The sequence below is a fragment of the Cibotium barometz genome, chromosome 16 (assembly GCF_041138505.1).
Source record: "Cibotium barometz isolate CiBa-2024 chromosome 16, ASM4113850v1, whole genome shotgun sequence".
Lineage (NCBI taxonomy): Eukaryota > Viridiplantae > Streptophyta > Polypodiopsida > Cyatheales > Cibotiaceae > Cibotium > Cibotium barometz.
The window spans coordinates 8,941,365-8,963,092 of NC_141061.1; the positions used below are offsets into that span (position 1 = coordinate 8,941,365).

Below are 21,728 nucleotides of genomic sequence, written 5' to 3' on the forward strand. Positions count from 1 at the left end.
TTGAAGCTCAATTATTTACCTTGTTTCCATGTGATTCACAAACAATGGCCTATATGTCTTTCTTCCTAGTGCAAGCTTTCAAAAGACTTTAGCTATGAATTTGAGCATTCCCTAAGCATCAATCTAATAATTCCTAAAATGAAACTGAAGAAAAGTGTTAGTTCTAAAACTATAATCTGGATTATTTGAAACTCAATTATCTACCTTGTTGCCATGTGATTCTCTTTTTCGTAGCACCTATCACAAGGCTATCAATCTTTGATAGCTCCCTTTGGCATTTCCTTACACTATAATTGTTTTTTGTAAATAAAATAATTCGACTCTAAACTTATTTAATTAATTCTCTTGTTTGTTAATTTGTATCTCCTTTTCTTTGTTCTTATTCTCTAAGTTTTGCACTTGATTCATTAATATTTTCTTGAAAATGTAAATTTGTTTTGTGTATAGACCTCTAGAAGTTTACAATATCCTAGAAGCTCAATTTTCCACCATCACCAATGTGATGTTATAAACTAGTTGAATCACTAAATGGTCGATTCCCTAAGGTCAATGGGTCATGTGGATAGAGTGTATCGATAAGTCTACATGTTTCTTTCCCACAACCCTAAGTAAAAAAGTGAATGCATTATCTAGTGGTTGTTTACATAAGGACATTTAATTGATGCATTTTCCTCTTCTACACGAATAAGATGGAGTTCTATCTTATGTTTTTTTATGTTAGTAACACCCTCCAAGGGAAGCATGATTTAGACTAATATCAAGAATGAAAGAAGGATTAGAATAAGACTAAAGTAAAGATACAGATGAGAAAGGTAAAAAACATAAGAGATATGTTTCATGTATGTTGCAAGATGGTAGTTATGAGCTAAAAATGGTAATCAAAATTTACTTTTTGAGGTTAGCTATGATTAGGGAGCCATTTTTTTATAAAAGCCACCAAAAACAGCGAGTCATGAAAAATGTTCACAAAATCGTGTAAATGTTCACTCAACTTCATTTTTGAAAAAAAAAACCAAAAATGTACCTTTTTTCAAATTTATAGAGACAAAAGACATACTTTCATGTCAAACTTTTTTAAAAAACCACTACTTTTGTGAAAAAAAATACATAAAACATTACTTATATTTTACTCTAAACCCAAAAACATCCAATTTGACAAAAGAATTACAAAGGAGAAGAAACTCTTCTAATCAACTAGAAGAGTCATTGGATCTTTTGCTTAAAAATATCACTTGGATTCTGGAATTTGAATTTTTATCGATGGATTGAATCTGAATTTTCGTAAAAAAATTTCATCAACAGAAAAATAACTCTGTTGAGGGAATCCAAACTCTCATCGACGAATTTTTTTCCCGCCGATGAAAAAAAATTCCGTCAAAAATTTCACTGACGAAAGTTTTCTCGTCGATGAAAAAAATTTCCATCGATGAGAATTTGGATTCTAGAATCCAAATTTTATCGACAGAAAAAAAAATTACGTCAACGAATTGAAATTTTTGTCGATGAAAATTTGGATTCCCAGAATCCAAATTCTCATCGACGATTTTTTTTCGCATCGATGGTTTTTTTTCCATCAAACAAAAACTTTTACTGTCGAGAAACTAAATTTTTCGTCCAATAAAAGTGAAATTTTTATTCATTATGGACCAAAATTTTTCTATTTCAGATGAAAATTTCACTCTCATGATAGAAATGTCAATCTTTTGGATTCCAGAATCCACTTTGTCAACAAAGTGGATTTTAGAATCCAAATTTTAAACGGCAACTATTGTCATTTTCATGGTTCAAAATCTAACTGTTATAAACTAAAAATTGTGTTTTTGTAAAGACTATAACTCTAAATCGAACTATTAGATCAAAATAAAGTAAACTAATAAATTATAGTACTTACTACGATCTAAAATTGTAATACTCACTACCATCTAAAATTTGACCGTTTAGATCATTGGTTTTCTATCTGAATCTAAAGAAAATATTTCTTTCAATAAGTCTCTTCAAAGGCCATGGACTCCATAAACCTTCTTATCTTAATATATGCTCTAATTCAATGATTGGGATGAAGTTAGAAAAATTATTATAAAAGAAAAAGTATATTTTTGTAATTCTAAGTAAAGAATATATTATAGATTACATAGACATGCGTGAATTATTAGTAGTTTTAAAGAATATTAGATCTTGTCATTGACCTTATTTTTTCCATTTTGTTATATAACATGAAAAGTGAAAACAAATTTACCTTTAAATTAGCAATATGTACATTTTTTAAAAGAAGTTTGAAACTATGCTTATTTTGTAAAAGTTTAAAAAATAATTCTCTTTAATGTTTCCAAAAGATTGTAAAATTGATCAATATTTAGGACTAGTGAAAAATAAAGATAGCCTGTTTGCTAACGACTACTCATGTTTAGTGAACATTTTTCATGACTCGCTGTTCAAAATTATAAATGTTTAAAAACCCTAATTTTAGGGTTCTTAAAACATATAAATTTTATTTTTATAAGGTTATATTAAAAGGTTTATGTTATTTGTGAGTTGTGAGATATAATGGAAAATGATATGGAGCTGGTAATGAGATAGTTATTGGCTTTAAAAAACTTTGAAATACTATTTTTTAGGAGTTATATATGATTAGGAGATCATTTTTTAATATAAAATGTTAAAAATCAAAAAAATAAAAGGATTTCTTATATATGTATTTTTCAAATTTGAGGAAGAAAAAGTTATGTTAAAAGGAAAGAGTATGGAGAAGTAGGTGGTTGGTGACCCAAAGAGATTTTATACATAGAAATTTAAAAATTAAGTGGTTAAAGTGAAGATATACACGAGATATAATGAAAAAAGACATGGGACTTCAATGAGGTAGTCATTGATTGAAAATGACCTTGAAAAGCTACTTTTGGAAGTTACATATGATTAGAGGAATTTGTTTAAATTATAGTGTTAAAAATTAGAGAAAAATTCCTAATTATAAAGTCTATTATATTGGCATTTTTTAAATTAGAGAATTATATTAAAAAGAAAGAGAATGTACAACTTGAAAAAGTAAGTGGTTAAAGTGAAGATATGTATGAGATATGATGGAAAAAGATGTGGACCTTTAATGAGGTAGTTATTCATTGAAAATGACCTTGAAAAACTACTTTTAGGGGTAACATATGATTGGGGGACCTTTTTTTGATTTAAAAATGCTAGATTTTGATAATTAAAAATAATCTAATTTTAAGGTTTCTTAAACCCGTGTTTTTCAAATATGTGGGTGAGAGTCGTGGAACCACATATGTGAAAAAGAAAGGTAAAAAGACAAGTAGCCCAAGGAATCTCAAACATGAAAAATTCATTTGAAAATGTGTTCTCTACATTCAAAATGCATTCTTTACATTCACCCGGGATCCCAAACTCTTGATCAAGGCTATGTTCTTAGCCACTATCTCCATCAACAAAGGAGTGACCTGTTGAAACATCAGGCATTATATAAAAGGTTGATTCACCTTTTCTTTTCCCCTTGTGTGATACATGTGAACTTGATGAATTTTTATCATTTGTTGTATCACCACATGACACATCATAATTCCTAACATTCTACCTCAATTTGCCTAACCAAGATCTCACTTTAGACCCATTGGCTAGAGGACTATTCTAGCCCATTAAGTGCCTAGCATTTAAGGCACTCATCTGATTCTTTTCTTTGATCTGTATAGAATCTGTCACTACGATATACCTACTACTCATCTCAACAAACACTGTTAAGAAACATGGTGCCATGGAGCACGAGGAAAGTATAGAGTGAGTGTAAGAAGCCACATCACCAAGTGACAATTATTCTACATGCAAAAGAAAACCTAAGTTGTACTTTTCTCATATAAAAAGAGGACATTTTAAGCATTGGAATACAAGCACAGCATCTCAAGTCTTTTTATGAGTACATGTTTCCATCATGTAATCTAATTGAATTTGAGTCTAAACTTAATTTGCACACACTCATCACAATGACTCTTATTCATTTTTACCCACCTTAGATTAGTGTTGTCATTAGTTGTAAGATTAGTTTATGATTATGTAAATGTCTTGTTATTATAGGAAGTTGTTTATGAGAGCTCGATCCATGATTTCAACATGGTATCAGAGCTTAGGTCTAGCTCTCTTAGCTTAGTTTCGTATTTTCACGTCATTAGCAAAAATCTCCATCATTAGGGTTATTGTATTTTCACGTCATTAGCAAAAATCTCCATCATTAGGGTTATTGTATTGGTCTCTTTAGTTAATAGAGTCCTTTATCTCTCTTTAGGTTCTCAAAGGGAGAGATTTCTTCTGCTTCTTGTTTGTTGGTGGTAGGAGAAATAGAGAGAAAGAAAATCAAACTGCTCTCGACAGAGCCATAGCAGTAGTACAACTGTCAAACAAGCACACTCGTCAAAGTGCAGTAGAGAGAGAGAGAGAGAGCGCAAAGTTGGACAGAGAGAGAAGTTGTTTTACAGCAACTCAACTACATTGCAGAGAGGACGATTAAGAAGGGGACGTCACTGGCCGTCGCAACACAGCATTCCGCCCCCATAGCATCTCGAAGGCTCCATACAACAAAATAGACGACAAGAAGAAAGACTACCGTTTGGTGGTCAAACCGGCTCGAGCGCAGATCACAGGCCTAAGAGGGAACACAGCGCATGACGTTGGGAAGAGGCAGTAGCCCATCAACAGAAGAAGGCAGAATACAACAATTGCCCACAAGCTCTGGTTGTAAACATCATTCATGTAGAGTGGAGCTTGGTGGTGGCGTTGAGCGCAGAGAGAGCAGGAGCCGGCCATCCTCGGCAAGCACCGCGGAGTGCACTGAGCTTTCCAAAAAAAAAAACTAACTCTAAACCTTATCCCCGTTTGGCATGCTAACGCATAACAAATAAGACTAAGGATAATTTAAATAGAAGGAAATCTTCTAAGGTTTAACTTTTTTCTAAAAGGTCGATCACATGCAAAATGTGGAACTCAAAAATGCCGTCGTTTTGGGTCTTGTCATCAACATGTGCAATTTGGGCATCATCACATGTGTCAAAATCTTCATATTGTAAAACGTATAGCATGCTTGCATCAAATACATCTTCATCAAAGTGTGCATTGACACATAAGTCCTTAACTGGATCATTATCAAAGGACTTATCGTCGAAAAATTTATCACCAAATATTATGACCAAGAAGGAGCACTACTCCAAAAAAATCTAAGTAAAAACCTTTGTAAAAGCGGCCAAATGAGCACGTGATAAAAAATCATCTCAATACCAATCTCTTGAACAAAAAAAAAAACTTGTTGGTCAAAAATTCTACTTCCTACAAAAGTGTTTGTAACTAGCCTCTGGGACCAATGATGTACCCAACCTAGAAATTCATCTCTCACCTAGAGCCAAAGTAACACATGGACCAAAGTTGCTCATCATAACACATAGGGGAATGTAGAAAGTACAAAAAAATCAAACAACATTTTGTAAGTGACATCCAACCACCTTGAGTAGCCCAAAGATTTGGCACCAAGGAGAGATGTTGAGAAACATGGTGCCATGGAGCACACGGAAAGTATGGAGTGAGTTTGAGAAGCCACATCACCAAGTGAGAATTATCCCACATGCAAGAGAAAAGCTAAGTTGTACCCTCCTCATGTAAAAAGAGGACATTTCAAGCATTGGAATACAAGCACAACATCTCAAGTCTTTTTATGAGTACATGTTTTCATTATGTAACCTAACTGAACTTGAGTCTAAACTTAATTAACACACACTCATCACAATGAGTCTTGTTCATTTTTATCCACCTTAGATTAGTGTTGTCATTAGTTGTAGGATTAGTTTATGATTAGATAAATGTCTTGTTATTAGGAAGTTATTTAGGAGAGCTCGATCTATGATTTCAACAAACACAACATCCTTGCTCACTCGCATCTTATGCATAGTGAGATTATAGTATCTATAATCCTTTCTCCTCAAGGAAATAACAAATGAATATATGTTTTTTTACCTTGGTATCTAGCTTACTTTTCAATTCATCTCATATTTGTACATAAACAATACACTCAAACACTTTCAACTTTGTCAAATTTGGTTTTCTGTCCTAGTACTTTTGTTTAGACATCATGCCATGAACTACTGCAATGGGTTGTTATGTTTATATTAGTGGATGTCATGTTTATGATATAAACTACAATTGCTATGAACAACTATAATGTGGTTACTACTGGTTCAATCCAAAAATAATGAGATATCCCTCATTAATGCTTGGAAAACTTTTGCAATATGCATGTTCTTCTTTTATGTAACCCCATTTTGTTGCAGGGCGTAACCTACCTCTTTATCCCATTCTCTCTCAAATAGACACTACAATTCATCGGAGAAATATTATTCCCCACCATCTAACCTTAGGTATTCCCATTCTCTCTCAAATAGACACTACAATTCATCGGAGAAATATTATTCCCCACCATCTAACCTTAGGTATTTTATCTACATGCATTTGTCTTATCTCTATACCCCATAGCTTTGAAGCTCTTTCACGAAATACACCCACGCTTTCCTAGTGTAATCATCCTTGATTGATGCTCTCTTTGTTGGTCTCCAAATATCATAATGTAGCACATCTAAAAGTGTTTATGCTTATCTTGCAAAAATGCATGCATAGCCTGCATTTGACATACTTATTCTACAAAAATACATGCTTAGCTTGCTTGCCCACCAATTTTCATGCTTCACATACTCTATGCATTCCATCCACTTTGAACTTTGGTAAACCTGTAATAATACTTTGGGCTTACATATTCTTCAACCATTGAATATTGACATGTCTAATGTGTTTATGTCAAATATCAATATATGCATTCACATGTACACCATGTGCAAACATTGTAGCTTTCACTTCAAGCAAGCTTACTTCTAGTATAAACATTCTTCCAACTATGTTTCCTTTACAACCAAGTGGCATTGGATATTGAAATCTTCCACATAACATCCATGAGGGTTAAATCTCACCCTTGTCAATCATAGATGCCCATCAACAGAAACTAGATTCTTTGTTATGTTTTGACATATGAAGCACATCACCAAGATACTTCATTCTTCCATCGTACATAGACGAAGAGACTTTCCCAACATCCATAATAATAAGGCATGTTGTATCATCACATGTTTCTCCATAACCTTGAAACACATCTAAAAAGAGCTTACCTGGTGAACCGCAACTGCCGTGTGAGGATCTTTCAAATGGCCGTGCGGAGGATGATTTATTTGCAACATTCTTCTAACTCATGAAAAGTGCTACAAGGTCTTAAAAGTTTGAAAAAAATTCATGAGTTTGGATAGATGTTTAAAATTGATTATAGTATTTTCAAACTCATTTAAAGTGATTGTTACCAATTCATCATCAACATTAAATGAGAGGCAAGGAGATCTACAATCCCTTTAATATTAAATGAGTAATCATGGATACATAGCTTATTTCTTTACATATTACATAGCTCTTGTTTTAACTACATCTTCCTAGTCTTGGTACTTATGTTATACAGCTTAATCAAGGTACCACATGCATCTTTAGGTGTCGTTGCATCCTATATATGACTAATCATAGAATCAAACACACTAATAGAGAGCTAATACATAACCTTGCTGACCATACATTAAAGGCCTATACTTCTTGTTATAGAGGAGTAGGAATTTATTTCGGAATCTCGAGCTCCCTCTTGCCACCTATAATAAACTACTAATATCCTTCCCATGAGAAAGTTTGTCATCTTAAACTTCCATGCTTGAAAGTTGTTCTTTCCTAACTTCTCACTCATAATGTGGAATAGACTGTCATTACTACCTACAGTAACTTTCATATGCACCAACTATGGTATTTTATAAGCTAAACAAAACTTATCGAAACTAATATACTCAAAGCAATATCTTGGAATATCTAATAATGTGTATAACAAATACATACACAATTACTAGAGGCACCATAAAAACATGTTATACAATCACTTTATGTGAACCAATCACATTAACATCATACACATCTTCTATATATGTGTAGATTCCAAAATATTTGTAAGCACTTTAAAATAACCACTGTGCACAATAGTCTATGTTGACACTTCTCTGTTGGAGTGTGCACAAAAACCTTGCAAGGCCAAAATGGGATCTAAACTGACTTCTAATGTCCAAAATAACAATAGTACACCCCTTTAGACCTTAAACATAGTATACATTGTGCCTTTGCTTCACCAAAGAGAGCTCACCAAGATATGACAATAGGTGTTCTCTCTCCTACTACATCGATTCTCACTATCCTTGACACTTGTAGAATTTTTCTTGTGAGAATCAAAGGGGAAGAGATGGAGTTACCCTTACCCATGTGTACTAATTTATTTCCTTGCCTCTTTCTTACCTTTCAATCTTGTTACGTAAATTGATACAACGGTTCTCATCTTTGTATGCATATTAGAGTGCAACTAGTACTCAGCTTTCCACATAGATCAAAGTCATGTGCGAGCTGAAAAATAGAAAAAACCTCCAAAAGTAATAATATTCGTCTTTTCATAGAGATTAGTGTGTGTGTATGAGTTTAAGTGGAGTCTTGGCACCCTAAAACTTGCATCTTTTTTCCCCGCCCCGAAAACCTTGATCTAAAAGGAGTTGGACAACATGTCCAAGTTACACCTATTACAAGATGAGAAACTAAACAACTAAGCTAAGCATAATCTCATAATCACAATAGCAAGAAAATTAAGCACCTTAGAAGATACCATCCTACATTTGGACTCATCATAAAAATCTTGAAATAGCCATTTGAGGTATAGATAGATCTATCAAGAACCAATGTTACATAACTAGACCTTCGTTGCTTTTACATTACACCCCTATACATAAAAACATCATGAATCAAGAACGAATATTATATAACTAGACTTTCCTTGGTTTTACACTGCACCCCTATACATATGAACATCATGAATCAATGTTGAATATTGTTTAGAGATGTTAAGAAATGTTTACTAAACCAACCTTTAGGCAGTACAACAATATGGAAGAGAGGGGACTCAAGGAGGGATATAACAAGCAAGTTATGCAGCACAATCAAATCAAACCGTCGCCACATATCATTTCTTCTCAATGAGAACTCTCTTAGATTAGATTATGTTTTTAAAAAAACAATGGCTTTCAGGATCACTTCACCTTTCGAGCTAATTTGGCCCGGTGCACAGAGCTATATAGGTGAAGGTTGTAAATTGACTAGAAGTGAAAATGCATCGACAGTTTTTGTCTAGACAATTTTCTTTTAGTTGTTCTTTTAAAACCTAACTTGTTCACAAAGAAGGGCTATAGAGATGCATAGTTAAAAACAAACCTACAAACTTGTATGGTGAATTTAGGGTGAAAAAGAGAAATCTCGCCCGCCTGACCCTAAATGGTGAGGGATCTCCCCCATCCAACCTCATGGATTTGTCTGTAAAGACTCTCAGTTGTGTCTTCACATTCTAAGTGCCTAAAAATTCAAAGCTTTCTAATTTTAAATTTAATTTTATATAAAAATTACGTGCTTCTCGAGTTGATTCAAGAATAAAATAGCACCCAAATATATGTTTATGTTTGTGATGGAAATCTTATGTTGTATGCTTACGGGGTGCTTACAAAAAGGCCATGTCAAACACATGGATCTGATGAGTGCTGCCATTCCAATAATGAGAATGGACAGCAATTACTGTTTGTATTATGCATATTATGAAAAAAAATTGTATACCTGTAAACTGGCTTGAAAGCTGACTTATCACTCTTCAAGTAGGGGGTTGTTAAGAGAGCGTGGTAGAAATGGCTCAAAAGTGGCCACAACCGCGATGAAGGAGAGGATGCTCAAAATTGAAAACACCATCCACATGCCTGTAACACAAGCAACTTTAAATGTCAAAAAGCATCGAGGTCAACAATGAGGATGATCAAGCAAAACAACATTCCAATAGAAAATACATACAATGCCTCAACATCTAGGCTTGCATTGTATTATAACAGTATGTGGGTGCAAAAGGTGAAGGAAAATAAGTAAACAAACCTGGAAGAAAAGATGCATCCAACCGTTCCTGAGCCCAAGAAAATCTGTAATCCATTTTCAAAAAGTTATGGATACATAAAAGCTTGTAAGCCATCAAACCGAATTCATGCCCTATATGTTGTTATGTGTACCATAACTGCATATTGTGGCTGCATGAGCAAACAAATATTTCTACCAATTTGTGAAGCATATAGACCACCTGTATTGCACTGACAAGATGAACATTAAGTTCAATAGAGTACGATCAATAACAAGTGACAGATGAGCTTATGCACAGCTTTTGTTCCAAGAATACACATTTTTGGAACAACCCATGGACACAACTGCACCTGATAATTGGCAATGATGACTCCACCTAACAAATGTCTTGGTTCCCTTGGATGGCTCAAACCCCTAAAAAAAGCGAGAGTGCACACAGGAGAGAAAGAAAGATACATTAATGTCTTCAAAAGACCCAAGAGGGTCTATGAGACCAAAAAGCACAATGTATACATGATGAATCTGGACCCCCAAAAAAAAAAAACTGTACCAAACTAGCTACATAAGCCTAGGTATCCATGTGAAGCTAGATGATGTGACACTGTATGGTCATACATTGATACCATCCTCCTCCAGAATAGAACGCAAAACAGTCATAGCATCTCCCCTCGATGATGGGAACTCGCCATGTTGTCGAAGGATATCCTGGATCGGCAGCTGCAGGGTGGAGGGATGAGGCCTCACATCTGGGGCGCCTGCCTCAGGACACCCTGTGTACATTGGGCTAGAGGATCATGCATCCATGTAGGCTGTTGTGAACTTGGTTGGTCCTGCTGCTGCTCTCGTCAGGACACTATAGTTGGTGTCTGTGACCCAAAGAAATCTATGATGGAGGTTTGGGAGGCGCCTCGCTGGCTCTGTCTGTGCTTTGCCTCAGCATGACCCCTGTCCATGTAAAGGCAGGAGCATCGACGTAGTCCTTGTGGTCGTGGGCGTCTAGCCCTGATGAGCTGGATGGCTCTCTCCAAGGTCATTCCCCTCGAAACAGGGGTTCTCATACTGCGTGACCCATGAGAGGGGGCTGAATCAGTCCCAGAAGAGAATGAAATTTCCCTAGGATCTCATACTAAGGTGGGCATCTAAACAAATAGTGCTCCTTGTCCTCCACCTCAACAGTGATGCATACTCTGCATATATGTGCATCTCGTGGGATGCCCTCGGCTCTGCCAGACTCGATCCTAAGGGGATGAGAAGATACCCTTAGCTGGCCAATCGCTATCCACATGGTATGCCACATGGCTTAGTTGTCTGCGAAACTCGTCCCGCTCATGAGGTACGTAAAATACAGTACGGTACGAAACTATGCAAGCGAAACTAATGCGAAACTGTTTTTTTTAGGCCGGTTTTTTTAAAATATGAAATGGATGTGGATTAAGTAATGTGGATTGATGTGGAAAGACGAGAGTTCATTATATATGACCTGTTTTTAAATAACTGTTTTATGTCAAGAATGCTGGAGAAGCATTTTGACCGTCTTGTGAATGAGGTCGTGTGGAGACCTAATCTGATAAAGTTGCAACAGCTGACGGAGAGTCAACGGAGGACATCTTGCGTAGCAAGGTCCGCCGAGGTCTTGACCAGCCTCGGTTCGATTTAAATGGTGAGCTTCCGGTAGTACGGTGGATGAGGGACCAAGGAAGTGGCCTATGAGTGAAGCGCTAGGTCACCTATGCGAAGGATCCTAGAGGGTGCTGACCATACGGTGCTCGGGCTCTGGGTCGCCGATGATACCCAAATGTGTATAACTATCCACTTTTCAAGTGTTTTTAAAAGTGGATTGTACCTCCATTGAACTTATTTTTCCGAAATAAAAAGCCTGTACCGGTACCGTTTTTGATACCTTCGTACCTAACAACTATGCCACATGTGCATCTGTAAGTACCCTGGGCCCTCAATCAACCCATCCTCTTAAAGTGTCAAAAAATGGTATGTAAAACTAAGGTTTCGTGGTTAGCGCTGGTGGAGACCCATGTCCTGACTTGTGTGCAAGTGCAACCGAATCACAAGGTTGATCTCTTGCCATGAAAGATCCAAAAACAAAGAATCCAAGCTGTACTGGGAAGGGAGGAAGGCAGTTCATCCAGAGGTCGTGCCCATCAAACCAGTCAACCATTTGAGAGTACCACAGTCGAGCCAAATGAGACGGTTGATCTTTTTCCATGAGAAAACCAAAAACGGAGAATCCAAGCTGTGCTCAAAGGGAGGAAGGCAGCCCATCCAGAGGCCGTGCTCATCAAACCAGTCAACCAACTGATGAGAGTACCGCAATCTGCATGTCCACCCCAATGTACCTGCAAGGGGCAATCTCAGGAGAGGACTATAAGTGATGCCAGATGGTCTGAAACATGGCATCAATGACCGAAGGGGCGGCTCCAAACTCTGCTAGCACAATCTCATGTGACACAAATGGCTTACTCCTAATCATATGTGACAGCATCATCAGCTGAAGTCTCTCTATGCTCTTCCACATTGCCTCACTAAGATTAGGTCCCCAGAAGGAAAAGGAAATTATCTTACAAAAGATGTTACCACAAGGGTCTACAAGACCAAGGTAATACATTGAGAATATATCTATCATGCACATTGGTGAGAAAACATGTGAGAAAAATAGGTAAAGAATTATATAACATCTTCATAACATATGCTAAAATAGTCACTTTTATAGCAATATAGATTTGTGAGAGAAGACCTGTAAATACCCATGTACCTCCGCGTCTAAGATAAAACTTTCCAGGTCACGATGTCACACATGGGATTCCTAATTATGAGGGCAGAGTTTCTAATTATATTTGGAGGGATTTGGGGCTTGTGTGGACAGCCAAAAGCTATGTTTTTTATCACATGGTATGGCTGCCTGGGCCAATCGTTATCATGTGTTTGTCCAGTGTGTACTGGAACCGGCCTTGTGGCAGGATTGGTTGGGCATAGTGTTGGGTTCTGAGAAGCCCTAATGTTGCCACCTTCATACTCGCCTCCCTTCTTCTTGAAGCCGCTTTCTTTTTATGTCTTCGTGCCATTGCCTCACGCTCTCTTTGCTCTCCCCTTTTCCTAATTGTTTCCTCTACCAAGCCCAAGTGTGAAAGGGGACAAAAGGGAGTTTTGAGTTTATAAGGTTTTTAAAACCTTTGATGACTTAAAAATATTATTATTGGAGGCATGCGTTTTTAATCTTTGCTTTTGGCGTTTTTTGAGAAAAAGCGAATCGCCTCCTTATAAAAAAAAGGCGAAAGGTGGTGCATGGAGTAAGGCGCACCCCCTTGAGCGATCACGCTGGCACGTGGTATATACAAGCGTATCACCTTGGGGCAGGTCGCCGTATGGAGTCGTGGGCTGCGCGTACGTGTGGTACAGGTGGGCACTGCAGGCTGCGCATGGGCTACAGCCAGGCGGGCTGCAGCCAGCAAAGGGGCACCAGGCGGCTGGGCTACAGCCAGCAACTGGCGGCCAGGCGGGCAGCAACGGGCAGCCAGTTGGGCGGCAACGGGCAGCCAGGCAGGCGTCAAGCAAGAGATTCTCTGCAGCCAGGTGGGTGTCAGGTGGGAGGCAGGTGACTGCATGTGTGGAAGTAGCCAGGCGGGTAGTGTTCTGCAGCGTGGACCAAAATTCAGAGAACAGTCTTCTCTCTCATCTTCTCTTTGCGAGTAGAGGAATGCACGGCCAATGATGGAAGCACGGGTGGAGACTAGAGATCGGTTTCTCTTTCTCTCTCTTAGTGGACTACAGGCCCTGGTGCGTGGATTTTGTTCTCTCTCTCATCATGGATTGTAGGCCTTGTTTACGAGATTGGGATGCAGAGGATCAAGTTAAGATGCACAGGATGATGTTCTTGGAAGAGGTGTGTGTTGCTCTTCGTCTGGGACTTGTGTGTATTCAGGGATTGCTTGACACGTCCTCTATCTTTCCTGAATCCATCCACCTCCATTGCCACCGATTTCGGGCTCAGCTCAACCAGCCTGACATTGTATCATTCATTTGGTCTTTTGGTCATTTTCTCACCTACCTCCTACAACAGCCCCCCACTACACTTTCCTCCTTGCCGCCACCCCGCCAGCCTTACCGTTCTTCTCCCCCGTCATCCTGCATCTGCTCTCAGGTGCAATAGGATCCCCCGAGGTCATCCCGCCTCACCACCCCCTTCGCCACCCCTACCATCCCCTCAGTCACCACCTCTTCCCCCCTTTCCACTCCACTCCAATCCTATTTCCACCCCCAGGGTTCGCGGCATGGCATCATCTAGCTGCCTACAATCCTCGCCTACTCGCCTACAACGGTCTCCACCCTCTCCACCTCACTCATCCCCATCCTTGCCAACAAGTCCCCCCCTTCCCTACCTTGCGCCTGGGCCACGGCAATGTCACCACTTCTCCACCACTACACGCGGGAAGCAGGTCGTCATCTGAATCCCTCCCAACTAACCCTCCTACTACTATGGTGGTCACCACACTTCACTGCTTCAACCATCGCTTCCAAGGAGCCCTCTCTTCCCACACCTACTTTGCATTCTCCACATAAGGTCACCTACCGCGTTGATCGAGGTGATAGTGCAGAGCGCATTGAGCTTTCCAACTCTCCGTTCTCTTACAGTGCTCAAGATATTTCTATAGGAGATCTACCCTGCTTGCAGTTCCCTCATCCTCCAGAGCAGTTATCATCCTCATCAAGCTCACCGCATAGTCTGAGGTTTGGATAATCTCTTCGCATTTACTCCACCTACCTCACAGACTCTGATTTCTTGTTTGAAACTATAGAGATCCTCATGGACAGCTCCCTATACCGACTGGAATGTCCATCAGTCTACTAACCTTGATGAAACTCAAAAGATTTACCCTGCTTGCAGTTCCCTCATCCTCCAGAGCGGTTATCATCCTCATCAAGCTCACCGCATAGTCTGAGGTTTGGATAATCTCTTCGCATTTACTCCACCTACCTCACAGACTCTGATTCCTTGTTTGAAACTATAGAGATCCTCATGGACAGCTCCCTATACCGACTGGAATGTCCATCAGTCTGCTAACCTCCATGAAACTCAAAAAATTTACCTCCCCAATCATATTTAAGGAATCTGTAACCTGATTCAAACTATCCTTTCTATACATTATTTCGATGTCAAAATCTTGCATATGTTCTACCCACTATGCCTTTCCTTGATCATGGGTTCAAACTACCTTTCCTATACTCTATTTCCATGTCAAAATCTTGCATAAGTTTTGCCCATTATGCCTTCCCCGTGATCCATCCCATTAGGAATCGTATATACTAGGTCAAAAATATAGATACATCAGGAAATTCTACATGTTGTAGATCCTAGCGTTCCATGCCAAGTGGATATACCACATATAAAATCTCCTTTAAACCATATTTAATGAAACTGTAACCTGATTCAAACTATCCTTTCTATACATTATTTCGATGTCAAAATCTTGCATAAGTTCGCCCACTATGCCTTCCCTTGATCATGGGTTCAAACTACCTTTCCAATACTTTATTTCCATGAGATTGAGTCAAGGTGATCAATCCTTCCCCAATCTCAATCTTGATGCAAGTAAACCTCTACCTCATGTCATGGTCCAACCTACAGATCTACAAAAGAAACAGTCAAATTTGAATAATCCCTCACTGACTTCCTCAGTGAAATCTAGCCATCTTCATCAGCCTGTCTAACACCACCCAGATAGCATCATGCCCTCTGCTAGTCCATGGCAATCCAACAATAGAAAACCCATGGATACACTTTCCCATCTGTCAAAAGGAAATCTCCGAAGGATGGAATAACTCTCTAGTCCTAAGGTGTTGAACCTCATTCACCTCACATTGATGACATTTCACTACACAGCTTTGGACTTCTGCCTTAACTTAGGCCATTTTACCGAATCATAAGTTAGTTGTATCCCCGGATGTCCTGTTGTAGGAGTGTCATGGCATTTCAACAAGAGCTCTCTCCTCGCCTCAACATTACCTGATACACAAACTCTATAGTCCTAGAACAACCTGTTCCAAATAAAATACTAACTACTAGCCACCCTAACAAGTGGTAAGACACCTAAGTCCTTGTTTGAAACTATAGAGATCCCCCCTTGGACATGCTCCCTATACTAACTAGAATATCCATAGTCTGACATAGCCCTCACAAGGAATATATAAGTTAGCACTAACCTCAATGAAACTCGAAAGATTTACCTCCCCAATCCTATTTAAGGAATCTGTAACCCGATTCAAAGTATCCTCTCTATACATTATTTCGATGTCAAAATCTTGCATAAGTTTTGCCCACTATGCCTTCCCTTGATCATGGGTTCAAACTACCTTTCTTATACTTTATTTCCATGTCAAAATCTTGCATAAGTTTTGCCCACTATGCCTTCCTTCCCCATGATCCTAGATTAACTATCCCATCAGGAATCGTATTTACCAGGTCAGAAATATAGATACATTGGGAAACTCTACATGTTGTAGATCCTACCCATGCAAAGGGGATATACCACATATAAAATCTCCTTTAAGCCATAAGGTTGAGTCATGGTGATCAATCCTTCCCCAATCTCAATCTTACTCTGCAACTAAACCTCCACCTCATGTCATGGTCCAACCTACATATCTACAAAAGAAACAATCAAATTCGAATAATCCCTCACTAACTTCCTCAGTGAATCCTAGAAATGCCTGAAGTTGCCTCACAATCTGAGCAAATGGGCAATCCAACACCTTCTGGATTCACTCGAAATCTATGCACATATAGTGTTTGGAACCCGATGACCTAGGTAGTGTTTCAGAAGTTTGTTGCTCTTGTTGAGAATCAAACTGGCAAAACACTGAAGGCTTTGCGTTCCGACAATGGTGGAGAGTATATGTCCAGACAGTTTCAGGACTTTTGTGATGCTAAAGGCATCAAGAGGGAGCTCTCTACTCCTTATGATCCTCCACAAAACAGGACAGCAGAGAGGATGAACAGGACCATACAGGAGAAGGTCCGTTCTATGTTGTCACATGTTGCATTACCTCATGGTTTTTGGGCTGAAGCTGTTATGACAGCCGTTCATTTTATAAACAGGTCACCTAACACGAGGCTTGGTGGGAAAGTGCCAGAGGAAGTATGGACAGGGAAGCCTCCGTCATACAAGCACTTGAAAGTGTTTGGTTGCGTTGCGTACGTGCACATACGCAGGGAAATGCATACCAAACTTGATCCTAAGTCTCACAAATGCATATTCCTAGGATATGGTGACAGAGGTGAAATGGGGTATAGACTTTGGGATCCCGTAAATAGAAAGATTATACGCAGCAATGATGTCATTTTTTATGAAACATGCATGTATAAGGAGCCTACAAGGCAACAGGAGCCGCCTGGCAGAGTCATCTTTGATGATGATGGACATCATGGACAACAACCAAGGGCTGTAAATCAGCCATTACAGCAGCAAAACCAGCCCTTAAATGGTGCTGAAAATGGTCCAAATGGACAGCCAGAGATGGCAGAAGATATCCCTTTGGATATACCACAGTTAGAGGAAATACCGGGCATGATATTTCAGCCTTATGGCATGGAACAGGAGCCACCAATAGGTGATATGCAGACTGGACAGCAACCTGCAAATGATGGTCATTGGGTATGGAGGTCCACTAGACCCTCCAGAGCCCCTGACAGGTTTGTTCCAGGGGTTGACTACTTGATGCTCACTGACTGTGGGGAGCCCTCATGTTATAAGGAGGCTTTGCAGAGGGTAGACAAGGCTCTTTGGGAGCGTGCTATGAAGTCAGAGATGGATTCTCTGCACAAAAATGGAACATGGAAGTTGGTGCATTTGCCTGCAGGCAAGAAGGTTTTGCCATGCAAGTGGGTTTACAGGCTCAAAGTTGCACCTGATGCAAAGCCAAGATACAAAGCCAGGTTAGTGGCTAAGGGCTTCAAGCAGAAATATGGTGTGGACTTTGATGAGATCTTCTTTCCAGTGGTCAAAATGACCACACTTAGAGCTATATTAGCTTTGGTTGCTCATGATGATCTGGATTTGATTCAGATGGATGTGAAGACTGCTTTTTTTCACAGTGATCTTCATGAGGAGATATATATGCAACAGCCAGAGGGTTATGCAGTGAATGGAAAGGAGAAGCTTGTATGCAAGCTGAAAAAGAGTCTTTATGGGCTCAAACAGGCACCAAGGGAATGGTATCATAAATTTGATACATTCATGAAATCCCAGGATTTCAGGAGGAGTGACATAGATCATTGCTTATACACCAAGAAAGCTTTGGATGGCAGTCTATTGATCCTCATCTTGTATGTTGATGATATGTTGATTGCCGAGAAATCTCGTAAAGAGATGGATGCCTTGAAAAAGAGGCTGCATCAGATCTTTGATATGAAGGATTTGGGTGATGCAAATCACATTTTGGGTATGCGGATACTTCAGGACAGAAATCAGCATGTGTTGTATTTGTCTCAGAAGGAATACATTGGCAAAGTTTTGCAGAGGTTCAATATGGATGGGGGGAAGAAGACTAGTACTCCTTTGCCTCCATATGTGAAACTCAGTGCTAAGGACAGCCCACAGTCGGACAGTGATAGGGCTGATATGGCCAAGATTCCGTATGCTTCAGCTTGTGGCAGTCTCATGTATGCCATGGTTGCTACTAGGCCGGACATTGCATTTGCAGTGGGAGTGGTTTCTAGATACATGGCCAAACCTGGCAAGAAGCATTGGGAAGCAGTGAAAGGTGTCATGAGATACCTGAAGGGCACACAGGATATGTGCATTTGTTTTGGCAAACAGGATGCATTAGTGCATGGTTACACGGATTCGGATTATGCCGATCATCCAGATAACCGGAAGTCTACTACCGGTTATGTGTTTACATTCACAGGAGGTGCTGTGTCATGGATATCCAGGATGCAGAAGTGCACTGCCTTATCTACTACACAGGCCGAGTATATTGAACCACAGAGGCTTGCAAGAAGGCATTATGGCTATCTCGGTTAGTGGGGTTGATTTGGGCTATACAGGGGATATTCCATTGTTGCATTGTGACAGTCAAAGTGCCATCCAGTTGGCAAAGAACCCTGTCTTTCATGCAAAGACGAAGCATGTGGATGTGAAGTATCACTTCATCAGAGAGGTGATAGAGAACAAGCAAATTCAGCTTGTTAAGATTCATACGGATGACAACCCTGCTGATCTGTTGACAAAGAGTTTGCCTCCAGAGCGGTTTACTCATTGCAGACACTTGATGGGCATTGGATGAGGCCAGTTTCAGCCTTGATATGGCCTTGTATATTATCATGTACATGCTGATTTTTCTTTTCCTTTACTTAAGGGCACTTTGCCTTTAAGTGGGAGATTGTTGGGGTAAAGGCATTATGCCCACCCTTATAGTGTGTACAAGCCCATAAGTTATAGTACATAGTACACTTAGTACATTAAAAGTACTAAGTGCACTATGTGTACTAGTGCAATATACATGTGTGATAGGGGAGTCACACACTCATTCCTATGAGTTGACTTATCCCCACAATTCTCTCTCTCTCTTCTTCTCTCTGTGTGTTTGTCTCCCACATGAAAACCTATCCCTAATTCTCTCCCATTCACGTATCTAGTGATAACCAAGAAGGTACATCTTTGAAAAAATAGTAGGTAGCACTCTATAACCTATCTATCAAATCGTCATTTTTGGGGAAGGGATACCTATTCTTTATTGTAACTTTATTCAACTTTTTATATTCACGAACATCAGCCAACTCCCATGCTTCTTGTGCTTCAAAAGCATAGGAGCTTCCCAAAGATATATACTTTGGCGAATATTTCCCATCTTGAGATATTCCGACGAACTGTCGTGCAATCTTCTCCTCCTCCAGCTCACTTGTCTTGTAAGGCAAATCAAATCCTCTTATGATCTACCGATTGACTCAACGGAAGACCACAAGACATATCAAGAGCAACGTAAATATCAGCGAAATCGGCCTTGATGCTTGCTAAATCCAACTAGTCTCAAGCTAGCGAGCTGAAGCTACTACATGCACCCCTCCCACCTCTCTTCACATCTAGATAGCCTCTACGGAGACAATTCCTCATGTCATATCGCTTCCATGCCTCTGTGGAGCTCCTATTTTGCAAGGAGTTGAGTACTCTGGGCTTCCCAAACAATGCTTCATTTACCGTCACATGGGACACCTTGCTAGAGCTTGTCCGTGCTATCAGTCCAAGAGAGCGTTCCAGCACAGCTCCTCATCAGGGAGCTTGGGGGAGTCCTGGCCCCCAAGCTCCGGCCCTTGAGGATCCTGGTGCAAGAGAGTGGGAGGCCGCTGATTCACAACGGACCCACCGTCGGACTCCCAACGCATAACGACAGTGGGCCTCAAGAAGATACGTTAGAGAACCATTATGAGCACTTATCATTGCAGCCCCCCGACAGTGATGCCCCCGCCCCCCGTCACATTGCAGGACCCAGGGACCTCCCTCGCTTTCTGGAGACCGTTACATCATCGTGATCCATCTCTAGGCTTCCAAGTTCCCGTAAGGCCCTCTGACACATTAGAGTCTCCGACAGGCCCGCTCCCCCCCCCCCTCCCAAAAAAAATATTTAAAAATCCGCCTCACAAGAGCATGCCCACCGCTTGCACCTAACCCACAGAGGAGGCAGCAGGCTAGCTCAATTCGTCTCTTTATCCAGGGTTTCTCAAAGCCTATAGCGATGACCATCGTTGCCTCTCCAATGCGTGCTCTCCCACCATTGCATATTCTAGGGCCCTGACAGAGTGGCTCCACATGGAGGGCAGGAGTCATGCCCACCTGGCAAGGCTTCACCCGAGGACAGATAGTGATTACTCTCCATCCAAACCCACACTCAAGACTCTTTAAGGAGGGCAGTTCCAACTCCCACCGTTCTTAGTTATGCGGATTGTCTCATGGAGTATTCAGGGTTTGGGAGGACCGCAATGTTTGCAAAGGCACGGGATCCTCAGAGAGGAGCTTCATAGAGCTGTAGTTGGTGGACCCATGGACATTCTCTTCCTCCAGGAGCATCATCTAACCGAGGGCCCTACCCACTGTCTTTGCAAGAAGATTCTTCAAGGCAAGAGTCACACCTTTTGGTCCCATGCTTTTGGCCCCTCCGGGATCTAGGGTGGGGTATGCATTTCCGTCACAGCAGCAAGCAATTCTTACCCACGCAATGATCAATTCAGGCACCATTGTCACTAGGAGAGCTCAATGGGTGATCTTGTTGGGATTGGAGAGGACAAAGTGGGCTTCCTGAATCTCTATGCACCAAACACCATAGCAGCAGGCAAAGCCACTTTCTGGAGCACTGTCTGTCAATCCCTCCCATAGGCCGATTTTTGGGACATGGGTGGTGATTTCAAGATGTTAAGAGACCGCAGAGGATAGACTAGGAGGTGGCATGGAGTACTCGACCTGGGAGGAGTTGATTCTAGCTTTGAGGGGACAAGACTCTTGGCATTTACTAGAGCTCAAACGTAGCCCCCAGGAGTCTGTGCTTCTCAAGATCCGACAAGAGGAGTACAGGCCCCAACCTTTCAAGATTAGACCGGTTTTATGTGGATGAGTGGGCTTGTGGATGAGGTGGCATGGTTGGTATTCTAGAAGACACTATTTTCTCCAATCATGCACCCATCA

General features: G+C 40.2%; 1 protein-coding gene across 3 annotated transcripts in view; it reads right to left on the reverse strand.

Annotated features, from left to right (window-relative positions):
* Positions 1–9,523: 9,523 nt before the first annotated feature.
* The window catches only part of LOC147630339 (putative peptide/nitrate transporter At3g43790), a 50,092-nt gene continuing 37,887 nt past the window's right edge, over positions 9,524–21,728 (reverse strand). For all 3 annotated transcript variants that reach the window (XM_086810192.1, XM_086810194.1, XM_086810193.1), the window contains 2 exons: positions 10,063–10,106; positions 9,524–9,893 (listed from right to left, as the gene is read on the reverse strand). In XM_086810192.1, the coding sequence (XP_086666318.1) occupies positions 9,784–9,893; positions 10,063–10,106 (154 nt within the window). In that variant the 3' untranslated portion in view covers positions 9,524–9,783. The remainder of the gene's footprint in view (positions 9,894–10,062; positions 10,107–21,728) is intronic.